The 16,173-nt window shown below is 32.6% G+C and overlaps 1 protein-coding gene across 1 annotated transcript in view; it reads right to left on the bottom strand.

Moving 5' to 3' along the window:
* Positions 1-14,331, bottom strand: part of LOC126889682 (protein disulfide-isomerase-like) — a 53,135-nt gene extending 38,804 nt beyond the window's left edge. The window contains exons 1-2 of the mRNA XM_050658201.1: positions 13,796-14,331; positions 1,495-1,692 (exon numbers count right to left, since the gene is read on the bottom strand). Of these exons, the coding sequence (XP_050514158.1) occupies positions 1,495-1,692; positions 13,796-13,943 (346 nt within the window). The 5' untranslated portion in view covers positions 13,944-14,331. The remainder of the gene's footprint in view (positions 1-1,494; positions 1,693-13,795) is intronic.
* Positions 14,332-16,173: the final 1,842 nt, after the last annotated feature.

The raw sequence follows: 16,173 nt of genomic DNA, 5'->3' as shown, positions 1-16,173 counted from the left end.
AGGGATGCAATATTTCAATTTAAAAACAGTTTTCATGATGTCAATTAGTTAATCAAGGCAGCCTTCTTCTTCTTGATGTGCCTATCCGTGACGAATGTTGGCGATCATCATGGCAATCTTCACCTTATCTGCAGCAACGCGGAAAAGCTGCACATATATGTTGTGTTGAACCAGGTTCTAAGGTTCTTTAACCAGGATGTTCTTCTTCCTGGACCTCGCTTTCCAAATATTTTTCCTTGTATGAATCCAGATATGCCCTCCTTGTAGGGGGGCATATCTGGATTCATTTCGCATAATGTGTCCAAAGTATTCCAACTTTCGAGATTTGATGGTGATCAGTACCTTTCGGTTCTTTCCCCTTCTTCTAATGACCTCATTTGTGACCCGATCAGTCCATGGGATTTTAAGAATTCTCCGATATAGCCACATCTCAAATGCTTTCAACTTTCGGCACATATCCTCGTTCAAGGTCCTTGATTCAACACCATAAAAAAGGACAGAGAAGACTAACATCTCAACATTCTTACTTTTATACCAAGAGAAAGGTTGTGGCTATTGAAAAACGCGCCCATACGGTTGAAGATTGGTCTAGCTTTTCCGATGCGCGCGGCATATCTTTGTGATATTTTTGACCTCTTGAACAATTTAAATATGACCTTACTAGGTAGCAATGTAACAGTATTTAAAGTACAACAGAAGGTGGAAGCTGTAACAAAAAAAAAGTTAATTTGTGGACACGCCGCGAGAAAGCAGAAAATTACAAATCTACAAAAAGAGTATAACGTGAATTCATTGCCGAGTGATATTCCAGCGGCTTTTAAGGAACACCTGCTGAGACTGGAGGCAAAAATCCCCCGCATCCACAGCAACAAAGCATGGATAAGAAATACATTTATAATCGACGTAGAATTCGAGACAGGACTTCCGGATTTAGCTATTGAGTCAGTAATTGAACTATCGTGTGATTAGGGCACTCAAAGACATATTTGACAAAATACCACTTATAGGTTTTTGGCTGTCTTTATAAAATATATATTTTTAAAAGCGATAAAGTTTCTAATTCCTTTTGTTACGACCTATAAGAGTGAGGCAGGGTTTTCAACACTAGTTTTCCTCAAAAATAAATATAGGAACCGTTTGGAAGTGGAACCGGACCTTAGGATAAAATTAACATCTTTTCCTCCAAACGTGAAGTTTTTATTTAACCAGAAATAACTGCATACTTCTCAAAAGTAAAAGGGGTATGCAAAAAAATAGTGGGTCACGAAGGATAAGCACAAAAATAACCGGGCCACGGAAAAATAAGTTTGGGAAACGCTGTTAAAGCATTATGTAAAACTTAACATTAAGTATGTGCGTAATTGATGAATTTAAATACGTAAATAAACAAAGTTTTCGTTATGATAATGTTCGCATTTTCAGCTTGTTTCATTTAATTACCCACCCTAATATTATAATATACCCCTGTGGAAACTGATAAAAAAATCATCTTACCTGAGTATTCAATTGGACTGCCATTTCTGAAGAATTTCAGAGTGGGGTATCCTCTAATGTTGAATTGCTCAGCAAGACTGCCTTCTTCTGTGGCATCGACTTTACCAAGTTTGATGTTAGATCCCTGTTGTTCTAGTTGCTGGGCAGCCTTAGCATATTCAGGGGCTAGGGCTTTACAGTGACCACACCATGGAGCATCTGTTAACAAAATAAATATTATTACAAGATTCTCTATATAAACAAAGAAGTTTTCAAGTAATTTAACAATGTGAGTAAATGAATTCTGGAACTTTTGAGGTAAGATTCAAGAGTGTAGGCACAAAATTTCGAGGCAATGCTTTTTAAATGCATTCATTTTTTTTTTCGAATCTGAGAAAACTAATATGTATTTATGAAAAATTTACATGTAAAATAAAAGATTACATTATTACCGAGAGCCGAAAGTCCGTGAAAACTTTATACTAAAATAAACTATAATGTTTATTTTAATAAGTTACAGGGGTGAAAAAAAAGAGAAAATTTAGTGTGATTTTTAATTTAAATATCTCATTCAAAAGAAATTTTTTGTTTATTCTAAGGAACTTTCGGCCCTCGGTAATACATAATGTAATCTTTCATTCTGCGTTTAAATATTTCAAAAATATTTATTAGTTTTCTCAGGATTCGAAAAAATGAATGCATTTAAAACCCATTAGTCCGAAATTTTGTGCCTATGCTCTTAAAGGAAATGGAAAGTGCTATGAGTTTACTATTTTTTTAACAATCGATTAAAAATCAAAAAAAAAACATTGTTTTTGATTTCAAACACTCAAGATAACTCATAAAAATTCAAGAAACTTAGTTTCATTCATCTTTACTGCTTTTTGGTATATTTTTATACATTATCTTATTTTATACACACTATATTTTGTGCTTTGTCAAGTCAGAAGGTCTATATTCATGAAGCGAACTGAGTAGAGGCTTCTTAAGCATCCAACAATAATTGTTGAACAAGATTTTCTTATTTAAGGGCGTAGGCGCATAATTTCACGCCAATGTGTTTTAAATGCATTCGTTTTTTTCGAATCCTGAGAAAAATAATAAGTATATTTGAAAAATTTAAACGCAGAATGAAAGATTGCATTATTACCGAGGACCGAAATCCCTGAGAAATTCTGTAATGTTTATTTTAATAAGTTACAGGGGTGAAAAATCAGAGAAAATTTAGTGATTTTTAATTTCAAATATCTCATTCAAAAGAAACTTTATGGTTATTCTAAGGAACTTTCTACCCTCAGTAATAATGTAATCTTTCATTCTGCGTTTAAATTTTTCAAAAATGCTTATTAGTTTTCTCATATTTCGAAAAGATGAATGCATTTAAAACATATTGACGTGAAATTTTGCACCTACGCCCTTAAAGTGTTTTATAGCAATAAAATATGCTCTTAATATTAGTGAAAATGTTTGTGTCCAATATTTCCCCTAAAATAGTCATTTTAAATTTCATTCTGGACTGGATGGTAAGTGCAAACCAAAAATCGATTGTACATAGCACATAAAACTTGAACTCACCCTTTTTTAACAAATCTCTCATTCTGAAAGATTATATAGGTATTTGCTCATGACATGCTATATATATTATGGGATCAGAATTACGTCCACAGAAAATACATCATGGAAAATCAGTAACTGTTTCATCATATCCCAATTTTAACTTTAAGAATTTAATAAGATATACCATGATCTTGGGTGTGGCACTATTAGTCCTGTCGCCAGTAGGGGTACAACGGCCTCATTAATTCAGATGGACTTACCCAAGTTTTCTTTATGTATTTTGACCCGTAGAACACGAATCTTTTGGGTAACAGTCGATCCGGATGTCGATAAGATTGTTATAAACAAAGAACTTGAGGAATCACATAACAGCGACTTTTCGCAAAACAAAACACGTTTTTGTATTTTTTGGGTCATTCTAAGCAAAAAATTATTTTACAAGTTTTTTGGTAGGATGCATAGTTTTCGGCATAAACGGGGTTGAACTTTCAAAAAATCGAAAGATTGCAATTTTTGAACCCGAATAACTTTTGATTGAAAAATAAAATAGCAATTCTGCTTACCGCATTTGAAAGTTCGAATAAAATTCTATCGGTTTTCATTACTTTCATTGCTAGAAATTAATTTTTTTATTGTTAAACAAAGCTATCAACACATAGTGATTGAATGATGTTTTCAATGCATTTCTAATTCGAAATTGAACGAGTAGGCGCGCATACAGAATTTCTACGTACATTACGTCCATTAAAACGCATGCATTGGGCTCGGGAAACACTATGTGTTTATACCTTTATTTAACAAATAAAAACTTATTTTTTAGCAATACAAACAATCAAAACCGATAGAATTTGACTTGAACTTTCAAATGCAGTAATCAGAATTGCTATTTTATTTTTTAATCAAAAGTTATTCCGGTTCAAAAATTGCACTTTTTCGATTTTTTGAAAGTTTAACCGCGTTTATCTCGAAAACTACGCGTCCTACGAAAAAACTTTACGGTAGGACCATTTTTTGCTGAGAATCACCCAAAAAATACAAAAAAATATTTTGTTTTGCGAAAAATCGCTGCTATGTAATTCCTCAAGTTCTTTGTTTATAACAATCTTATCGACATCCGGATCAACTGTTACCCAAAAAATTCGTGTTCTACGGGTCAAAATACATAAAAAAAACTTGGGTAAGTCCATCTGAATTAAGGAGGCCGTTGTACCCCCCTGGCGACAGGACTATATGTGCACAAAACTTATTGAAGTTATACTTCTTTCGGCGCGATTGAGATTGAGGGTGAATTTATTATTAATCTGCGTGCATGCGCACACCAACAGTATGGAATTGTATTAATCGTTATACGGGCTCTGATTGGATGTTGAAATGATCTGTCAATAATAAATAATTGTTCAATATGGAGGTAAACAAATGTTGTATAATAAACTTACGTGCATAGAAATCGGCCCACCTAAAAATTTGGTCATTTTTGAAGTCTCGTATTTCCTAAACCTGTTGTCCGATTTAAGTGATTTTTTTAATATGTTATAGCCTTATACTTCAACAATATCGCTGTAATAATATTATTGCTAAACAGGTAAGTTTTATTTTATACCGGGTGTAAAAATGATAGTGTGTTTTTTCCTCAAAGTTCGGAACACCCTGTGGAATATTCTAGCGTATATAAAATATTGAAATTAAAACTAGACTGTAGGCTTAGGCTTTCTTAACATTTTACTTTTTGATTCATTCGCTTATGTTGGATAATAAAACAGTTAGACATTTTAACAACTAGCAACGTTCTTCATCAATACAGGGTGTTTCTAAATAAGTGCCACAAACTTTAAGGGGAAATTCTGCATGAAAAATAATGACCGTTTCATTTATAAACATATGTCCGCAAATGCTTCGTTTTCGAAATAAGGGATGTTGAATTTTTTTTACAAACTGACAATTTATTTACTGCTCTAAAACCGGTTGAGATATGCAAATGAAATTTGGTGGGCTTTAAGAGGTAGTTATTTCGCATATTTGACATACAATTAAGAATTTTATATTCACCATTGGCGTGCATACGGGTCATATTACCCGGTCATATTACCCGTATGCACGCCAATGGTGAATATAAAATTCTTAGCTGTATGCCAAAAAATGCGCAATAATTACCTCTTAAAACCTACCAAATTTCATTTGTATATCTCATGCGGTTTTAGAGCAATAAATAAATCGTCAGATTGTACGAACAAATTCAACATCCCGTATTTCTGAAACGAAGCATTTGCGAACATATTTGCGAACATAAACCTAACGGTCATTTTTTTCATGCAGAATTACCCCTTAAAGTTTGTCGCACTTATTTAGAAACACCCTGTATTGATGAAGAACGTCGCTAGTTGTTAAAATCCCTAACTTTTTTATTATCTAACATAAGCGAATGAATCAAAAAGCAAAATGTTAAGAAAGCCTAAGGCTACAGTTGACGTTTAATTTCAATGTTTTATATACGCTAGAATATTCCACAGGGTGTTCCGAACTTTGAGGAAAAAACACACTATCATTGTTACACCCGGTATAAAATAACCCTTACCTGTTTAGCAACAATATTATTACAGCGATATTGTTGAAGAATAAAGCTATAACATATTAAAAAAATCACTTAAATCGGTTAACAGGTTTAGGAAATACGAGACTTCAAAAATGACCAAATTTTTAGGTGGGCCGATTTCTATGCACGTAAGTTTTTTTTTATTATTAATGGCTTTGACATAGCCAATTAGCCAGACTATTTGTTTTTTTTTTTTGTATGGTATTACAATAACAATTTTAAGTTAATATCTAAGCCTACTTATTATCTAAATTTACAGGGTGTTATAATATATTAATGGATACATTTTTCAATTTTGTGTGATATTTTTACAATTTTTAATTGCACGTAAGTTTATATTAATTTTATTGTTGTGAGGACAGAAACAAAAAAGTTTATAACTGTAGTGACTTTTAAATAGTTTTTAAAAGCAACAGGTACGTAATAATAGTTAAATGTATCAGTATCCTAATAAAAAATTTCATAGGTAGGTACCTACCTATTTGAACCTACCAAAATACATAGTATGTAATACTTTTATTTACATAATTTGATTACCATCAAAATTTCTATCACTATTCACCTAATATATTATTTTCTTACTCTATGTTTTGTTGTAGTTTTTCAATTCTAAATCATTTCAATTCAAAATCAAAATAATTTGATTTAATTCAAAAATGTCAAAAGTTTAATCCGTTTAGTTAGCGATCTTCGCACATAATGACGTATTGCCTCCGTGGCGTAGCGTTTAAGACGAATGAAGCCCAATACCAACCGCGCTGATAAGCTGGTTCGAATCCCAATAGAAACTTTAATTTTTTTTATTTTTTTTATACATTTGATGATTGTAAGTATATTTATTATATAATTTTATTTTCAGAAAATACGTATTTAGTTAAAAAATTTTCCGACAATTAATGTTCAGAAATCATTTGTGGCATTTTTACTGTGTTTGTGTGTGTTTTATTCTTTTATTATTTTAATTTTTGGCACTCTTTTAATAAAAATGTTTGAGAAGTAGTAAGTACAAATTAGTTTAATATTTAAATAAAATATAAATAAAAAGTATATTAATTTCGTTTAAATCATATAATAGAAGTATAACTTCTTAAGTGCGTACAAAGTACACACACATTCTTTTTTTAATTTCAACTAAATTTGAACAAAAATATACACTTTTTGTACTAGAAAACTTAAGCTGATTGATAACAATACTTTTCATATCTTTAAATCCAAAAATTCTTATTTGTACCTTTTTGCTGATAAATTTTCAATAAATTAATGGTTGGCTAATTACCACAATATATCTGCCTTTGAAAGGTTATCAGTGAACACTGTTGATAAGACATACTGACCATATTAATATATCCTGTAAGTTACAGATTAAACATACTACAAAAAACACAGATTGTACAGTCAGTTTTTGAATTTGTAAAAAGTAATATTTCTTAATGATGAAAAAATTCAGTTACGTGGTGCATAGAAATCCCAAACATTTTAAACAGTTGTATATTAATAAAAACATATTTATGTAAATGTAGAAAAATAAACTGCCTTATAACAAACAAACCTCAAAAAATTTGAAAAGAATATACCTAATACATATTATAGTATAATAAGAATTCATAATATAGGGCAGAAAAATAAAAGATATAAAATCAATGAATCAACTATCAAAATACACAATCTGAGCTACCTATATATTAAAGAATAACTTAGGAAGACTCCTTAACACGTTCACTGCATATATATTTTTTAAGTAGTTCTCCCCGAACCTGAAATAATTTTTGTAATGTAATGCAAGTGAGCACATGTCGCTCATCAGCGACATCTGCACTGGAGAGTGAAACCGAATGTCGCTGACGAGCGACCTTCTATAAAACCTTAATTTAACCAACAGCATGCTATAGCAGTGAAGCATGGGTCCTGAAATAAACATCCAAAAGCAAACTCTACATATTTGAAAGAAAAGGACCTGTGAGGGAAAACGGAATCTTCAGAAGTTGATACAAGAACGAATTTTATCAACTTTATAAGGAACACCCCTGTCAGACTTCATTAGAATATAAAGATTGCAATGGGCCGGACATGTGATAAGAATGGGAAAGGATAGGCTACCAAAAAGAGCACTGAATGTTAGAATGCAGGGAAAGAGACCAGTTGGAAAGCCAAGAAAGCGCTGGGAAGACAAAGTAAACAGCCACGCACAAGCTCTTTTAGGAGTCTGTGTATGGAGAAAAGCAGCCACAGACAAGCAAAGGTGGAGGCAAAAAAATAAAGGAAGCAAGGCTCAATTTGGGCTGTAGTGCCATAGAAGAAGAAGTTCCATTTTAACATGGCAATCTTTTAGGTTACATCTGTTACAGGAAAACCCATTTATCTGCAACCACGAAGAGAAGACACAACAGACATTCGTTGATGCGGTGCAAGTGACCTTGAGGGTTTCAGTTAAATCTGTTCAGTTATACTTTTGATCATCTTATTTTTTCATTGTATTTGAGATTGCTGAGCTTAACATTGAGCATTCTTTATTCCATAGCTCTTTGAGTCACAAGTTTGTGAACTATGTTGTTAAAAGCCCATGTTTCAGTTCTGTCAGAACCAGCAATACATACTGATCAAAAGTTTTTGTCTTTAAAGTGTTTGTTAAGGTTGATTTAAATACTGTTTATAATCTTCCAAATGCTGCCCATGCTAAGGAACATCTCTTTAAATCAGCCTTAGACAATCTCTTATACTAGGGACAAAATCATTAATTAAACATGTGAAGCGAAGATAGTTAAATATATTACATAAGAAACACTAATGAACAGACATCATAATAGAGATCTCACCAAACCATTGATGTTCAGGAAAGACCAAGAAAATGTAGAGTGATAAACTTGATAACTTAAAAAAACTCCAAACCTGCACAAATCAAGGAAGTATTATAGAAGAACTATCAAAATAAGAAATCAAATAATATTGGCGATCTAATAAAAATAGAAATATAAATGCAACAGGTGTCAGGAATATATCGTAAACTGTTAATTTGAGCATGTGTGCTCAAAAGTCCAAGAGCTGAAGAGTAAGTTTATGTGTATAATTGAACTTTTGTTTTATTGTATTAGTTTTGTTTTTTATACAACAAACATTCAGAAAGCTTGCTTCCTTGGAACAGTGTAGAATGAACCACCTCAACCACCACAAGTATTTTTCTCTTCCCCAAGTTCAATGAAACCAATCTCTAGACTTTAAAATGAGGAAAACTAAAAATACGATAAAAATGGGGGTTGCTGCAGTCAAAATCAAACACAGTAAAATGAGGGAAAATTGACCAACATGCTGTGAACTGAACTGTGACTGTGGAGAAATACAAAATATGGAACATCTTCTTACATACAGAAACTGTCCTCATTGGTGTACCCCACACAATTTGTGACGTGCTAACACAGATGGAACCCAGATAGCCTGATATTCGGCAGAAATTATACAAATGACATGTCCGGACATGATAAAGTATAGTAAGTAGTTTCATGATAGGAAAAATTGTCAACAGTTTTGTTTGTACTTATACTAGAAAAGAAGATATAAAGACATCCGGACATGATAAAGTATAGTAAGTAGTTTCATGATAGAAAAAATTGTCAACAGTTTTGTTTGTACTTATACTAGAAAAGAAGATATAAAGACATATTCATGAGTTTAATTAAGACCAAAGATCCCTCACTCACATGGTTATATTAAAAATAGAAGAAAAGATACGAATGAAACAGACCATGCATTAAAATAAATAGGGAAAAATGAATAAATGAATTAAAAGACATCTTTAAGTTCACATAACTGATTTTTAACCGTCCAGTGGAAGGGCAAAATACAATAATTGTAATTATTATTGTATGTAATTATTACATTGTACAGTGGAACCTTGATTATCCGTCTCTCCATTAACCATCACCTCTGTTAACCATCAGGGTCCATCCATAAGTTTTATTGACTACATGAGCAAAAATTGAGTTATCAATTCATTTCGTTTGTGAGCATTGCGATAAGCCAAACGAATGGTTAATTTGTGATGAGGATGCAAAAGGCTACTGATTGCTGACTGATGATGAAACTGTTGAAATGGCAACAGAGGTGAACAAAACAGATTCAGAAGCTGACACAGATTTGGAATTTGATAGTGGCAATGTTGATTGCAACTGCCAAGGATTTGAAGAAGCTAGATTTGAGCAAAGAAACTAGAGAAACTGCATTGCACATGCAACAATTCATCAAATGGTATTCTCAACAAGAAGAAGCCAATAAAGTAGGTTACATGATCTTACTCTGATTAAGAAATTCAGCTGTTGCAAAATGTGAAGCAACAGTAAAACAAACAAAGATTTTAGAATATTTGAAACCAAATTGATTCAATTGTATGTACACAAATCCTTCTTATATTATCAAACAAAGTATAGAAATAAAATTTGAGAATACCCTTGGTCCAGTGCCCTGACGGATAATCAAGGTTCCACTGTATTTCCATAAGGGTGAGGCCAGATATGCCTCACCTGTCCGCTAGAGGGTTAAAAAGACATCAATGGATTATGTGGTAGTACTTTCCAGTTATTGTTGATATACACTATACATATGTACAGGGTGGTGAATCGGAAAACGGGCCATAGGAAACTCAATGTAAAATTCTAAACTGTTGAATTCCTGCTTCCCTAATTATGTTACATCAAAAGTCATGAGAAGTTATTTGTAGAGGATTGAAATCTGTATTAAAAACAGAAGTTACAATTGTTCTACGATTTAAACACATTCCAAAATTTTGAAAATTATAATGTATTCCTACCGCAGTAGGTATGTGTGGGCATGTTAGGCCACACGTTACTATTTAGCTGATAGTGAGCACACTATTGACTGAAGAAAATATCTTACTTATTAATACTTTCTTCTTAACTGAGGGTATCTTATCAACTTTATTGTGTTTTAAACAATAAATGATCAAATAAATAAAAAAATTGACAGTTCAAATTGTTAATATAATAAGCGATATAATAACTTCATTGTCACCAAATGCAACCTTATACACATTATTACACTGTGTGTGGCCTAGCTTTGACGTATTAATCTGAAAATTGTATTATAGTTTTACAAAATTTTGAATAATTATTGTTCGTAGAACAATATTACCAGTTGTTGTTTTCAATACAGATTTCAATTCTCTACAAATAGTTTCTTATGACTTTTGATGTAAAATAATTAGGGAAGCAGGAATTCAACAGTTTAGAATTTTACATTGAGTTTCCTATGGCCCGTTTTCCAATTCACCACCCGGTATATGTTGGTTATGGAGTAAAAATCAACAGGGAACTACTTAGCACATTCAAGGACACGCTGTCATTGTATACACGTATTCTTATGGAGTAATGACTTCATATGTAGTCATGGCCGTGAATGTGTTACGGATGATACAGTAATTCCGTCAGATAATACTAAAGGTCTCCAAATTCTGCTTGATCCTATTAAAATAATAATGGGTTTTAGTTGAGGCGTTCTTTGCAAAACCCCCGGTTGTCATTATTTACAACATTGGAGATATTTAAAAAAAAAAGTTATTTAATTGAACCGTATTAAGTTTACGGAAATTCTCAAATTAGTGATTTATTATTTTGATGATTACACACAGTTTACAATATAAATAACATTATTTTTTCCTTTTTTTTATTTATGAAGGGCATTTATTCATTTGACATATGGGGTTTTTGGAGAAATTTTTCATTAATTTATAGGAAAAACGATATTTATAGTAATAAACCAAAATAAAAAATGAACGAAAAATGGTGTTTACTTATAAAATCACACAACACAACTATTCGAAGGAACTTTAACCTATAAAAACCTACTGACAGCCAAGCGAAAAAGTTTCCCGCAAAAACACCAATAGTCATTAACAACTATGGTTTTGAAGGGAATTGCGCTTGACATATGGGGTTTATGCGGAATCGCCTATATTTTTATCGCTTATATTTTGGACTACTGTGATTTTAATGGAAGTTTCTTACGCAAGTAACATAGGTAATTAGTCCTTCAATCCATAGAATGGCATAAGTCCATTTCCGAAAAAAAAAGACAACTGGGATTTTGCAAAGAACGCCTTAGTTGTGACCCACCTCCAGATGAAGAGCTTCAATTAAATGAAATCCAAGTTGAAAGAGTTCAAAAAATGACATACATATTTGGGAACTGTGATCGTATTTGTGGACCAACTAGATCTATACAAAATAGCAATGACTAAGACTACTTTTATGAAAATGAAACATTTCTTTGTAATAATCATCTGTTTGGAACTAAGACAAATAATGGTTAAGTGCTATGTTTGGTTGGTACTGTTATATGGTGCAGAAGTATGGATGTTAAAAGTATCAATCATGAACAGAATTGAAGCATTGGAAATATGAATTCATAGATAGGTGCTGAAGAGGCCTTGAACAGCAAGAAAAACTAATGAAGAAGTACTAAGGAGAGTCAAAAAAGATGGAGAACTGCTAAAGGCTGTTAACCCTCGTAAAGCGGTGCTTAGATTCTTACGTAAACAACAGTGCGGGGTGCATTTGCACCCCATCTGTATATTATCCATTTTTTTATATGTGAACGTCAGGGAAATTGATTTGAATGATAATTAGGACTTGTTTATTATAGTATGAAACAAAGTATAGTATGATATTACAAACAAAGTACCCATTTCTTCTTAAAAAAAAAATATTATCGTTGAAAGATAAACATATGAAATTTTTCACAGAGTGCAACAGAAAGTTTTTACACATAATATGGTTATGTCAGGATTTTCGGTCTTTTTACTCTAACATAAGTATGTAACACCGACCTTGTCCCGTAGCTCTGTTAGCTCTAACTGGAACACCAGAAACGTCCAATTCAGGATATGAAATTTTCATCATTTGCACAATACAGTCATTTTTCCAAAAGATCATGTAAACGTAAAGAGTTTTAGATGCTGCAATGGGTGTAATGTGTTTACAATTTAATTTAATGCGAATAAAAAAATGGACAAAAATCAAAAAAAATTATTAAAAAAGATAGGTGAGAAAAACGAGGTCTGGGGTGCAAGTGCACCCCGCACTGCCTTACGAGGGTTAAACACTGAAAATGTCTTATCTGGGACATATTATTATAGTGAGGGGAAATCGATATAAAATATTAGAACTGATCCTTAAAGGCTAAATAGAGGGCCATAGAGGTGTAGGAAGAGAAAAAGTTTTCTGGTTAAAAAATATTCATGAATGGACTCAGACATCAAATGCAGGATAATTATTCCATATTACGGAAGATCGAGAAGCTTGCACAATGGTGATCGCCAACATTGGACAATTCTGACAAAGTATGTGAAGAAGATATGTTGGTTGCATATACATAAAGACAAGAACACAAAAACAATGATTATTATCCAGGAAAACACACTTAAATACAGAGAAAAACCAGAAAAAAGCGAACTTACAAAAAAATATTACTCAACAACCTTGATTTCATTAAAAATATAAAGGATAAAACATGTTTTTAACTATTTATAAAAACAAAATTAACAAGTTCAGATGAATATTTTCCATATTAATGAACTTGATTCAAAAAAACCTAAATTATTAACAAAAAAAACCATGAATTAATTGCACATATCCAATCTGATTGCTTGGACTTAGGGATACAGTCAAACTTTTGTTGTATTATTAGGTATGTGAAGAACATTAGAAAAAGGAAACCTCATGTCTTAATTTTTGAGTTCATTCAACTCTTTCTGTATGTTGGTGTTGTACTTATTCTAAATTGGGAACTAATTATATAAAAACAGTTATGTTCCTTATAATTACAGGCTTGAATAAAAGTCCAGGATTGAATTGAAACATAAATTCCTTAATTTTGAACATCTACCATTTATATGTAACATAGGATTTAAAAGCAGTTCAGCCCATAGAAGTTAAATTTTATTTTTATGATTTTATAATGTAAAATTATTCCCCAACATTCCCATATATGTAAGAAAATGTCAGAAATAAAGGTAATATTGGATACTGGTTAGTTCAGGTTGTCCAAAATATATCTCAATATTTTTTTTAAGAAATCTATCAACATTAGGTGCAATTTTGTCTTGGGTTTATTAAAATATTTTAATATAATTAATGATTAAACGATGATAACTAAAAAACTGGTACTTACAAAATTCTACTAAGACGAACTCATTATCGTTGAGGACTCCTTGGAAATTGTCTTTGGTGAGGACCAAAACTCCATCTTCGGTTTTGATATCTTCAGCGGCAAAAACAGCATTCAAAAAGAATACCAGCAGAAAACCGGTCCGGAACATATTGACGAATTTTCCTGTTAAACCTACAAATGATATATGAAACTAAATTGAAAATATTCACACATCAACGTGGCACCAGCCAAGAAAATGAGAACTGGCCGAATCAAGTACTGAATGAAAAGAAGACCGATCCCGTTACCGGAGCCTGTTTTTAATAAGAACTTAATTTTGCTGACAAAGCAACAAACACTTCGTGTGGGGATTTGATTGGTCGGAGAGAACACATAAGGATAGACGGATACACGGTTCTGATAACTGTCAATGTCAACATAAACTTATGCCAGAGCCAGAAAATAAAATTAGGTAGTGTCTATGCGTTCGACATAAACGGAAAATAATAAAGTCCACAAGGAAAAGAAAAAGTTTTCCTGTAGTTGGCTGTATACCATCAATCACAAAATTGGAAAGAAATCCTTTGTAAAAGGTATACAATTTTTTATTATACATCACAACAAAACGTTTTCGATTTTTATAAAAAATCATCATCAGTGTTCGATAAACTGGATGCTAGCTGAGCCACAAAAGAAAAATATCCGGGTAAGCTATCCAGCTATCCAGCTAGCATCCAGTTTATCGAACACTGATGATGATTTTTTATAAAAATCGAAAACGTTTTGTTGTGATGTAGCCCTTTTAAGGGATTTTTAATAAAAATTTTTATACCTTTTACAAAGGATTTCTTTCCAATTTTGGAAAATAATACATTCTTATTGCTATGAAATATTTAAGGCATATTTCTATGCATTAATATATCTGGATACGCACTATCTGGAGCAATAATTTAGAGCTAAATTAACTGCTATGTAAATAAAGAACAAGGAAACAAAATTAATCATTAGAACGTCTAATAAGAATAAGAATTTCTCAAAACAGAAACATTACTGGAACTGTATTGCATAATTTTATATTTTTATCATTTATCTCATTTTTTGCCGGATTCCTTTCGCTTGTTCAGTTCCAGTTCTAGCCTAGATCTAGCCTACTATTCCTGTTAAAAATAAGTTATTTTAAATAATATTCTTATTAAAAGATTCTATTAATAAAAACTTCTTCTTCATGTGCCTTGTCCGTTGCAGAATCATCATAGCAATTTTAATTTTGTTTGCGGCGTTTCTGAATAACTTGATCGATGTTATTAGTCCAAACCATTGGCGTAAGTTTTGAAGCCATGAATGTCTTCTTCTTTCGGGTCCCCGTTTGCTCTTTATTTTACACTGTATTATCAGTTGAAACAGGCGTTTGAAACGAATATTGGGCTGCGACAGGGAGATGCGCTGGCGTGTCTCCTCTTCAACATAGCTCTGGAAAAGGCGGTCAGAGATGCCCGAATAGACAACAGAGGAAATATTTTTAATAAATCATCCCAAATTTTGGCATATGCCGATGACGTGGACCTAGTTGCCCGCACAACACGCAAACTAGAAGAAATGTATACCACCTTCTCAAATGCCTCAAAAAATATGGGCCTGACAGTAAACGAGGAGAAAACTAAGATGGTGGCATCAACACCCAACAATAGAGCCATAAACATCGGTCACCAATTCTCTGTTGATAACTCTACCTTTGAAGTGGTGGACAAATTCACATACTTAGGCTCCCTGATCACCAAGGAAAACGTCATGACAGAAGAAATCAAGCGAAGGATAATCCTAGCGAACAAATGCTATTTTGGACTGAGTAGACATATGAGAAGCAGAAACTTAAGCCAAAAAACAAAAATAACCATATACAAAACCCTTATACAACCAGTGTTGACATATGGATCGGAGACATGGACCATCTCCAAGGCAGATGAAAACCTTCTGCTTATATTTGAACGAAGGATCCTGAGAGGCATATTCGGTGGCATCTGTGAAAATGGTATTTGGAGGAGGAGGTACAACTACGAGGTATACCACAGATATAAACATATATTTGGTGGTAAAGACGTAGTATCTCTTATAAGAATAGGAAGACTAAGATGGGCAGGACATCTAGCAAGATCATAGCATAACAACCCTCCTAGAAGAATCCTTATGTCACAACCTGTGGAAAGTAGAAATATGGGTAGGCCAAAACTTAGATGGAAAGATGGTGTAGATGAGGATGGGAGAAAAATAGGCGCAGCAAACTGGCAACGGTTGGCAATGGATAGGACTGACTGGCGTAATAGACTTAGGAAGGTCGAGGCTCTTTCATAGGGCTGTAGCACCATTGATGATGATGATTATCAGTTGCAATATACGATATT

This window comes from Diabrotica virgifera, chromosome 8, assembly GCF_917563875.1.
Source record: "Diabrotica virgifera virgifera chromosome 8, PGI_DIABVI_V3a".
Lineage (NCBI taxonomy): Eukaryota > Metazoa > Arthropoda > Insecta > Coleoptera > Chrysomelidae > Diabrotica > Diabrotica virgifera.
Note: the sequence above shows the minus strand (reverse complement) of the source record. Positions and strands in the feature narration are given on the sequence as shown.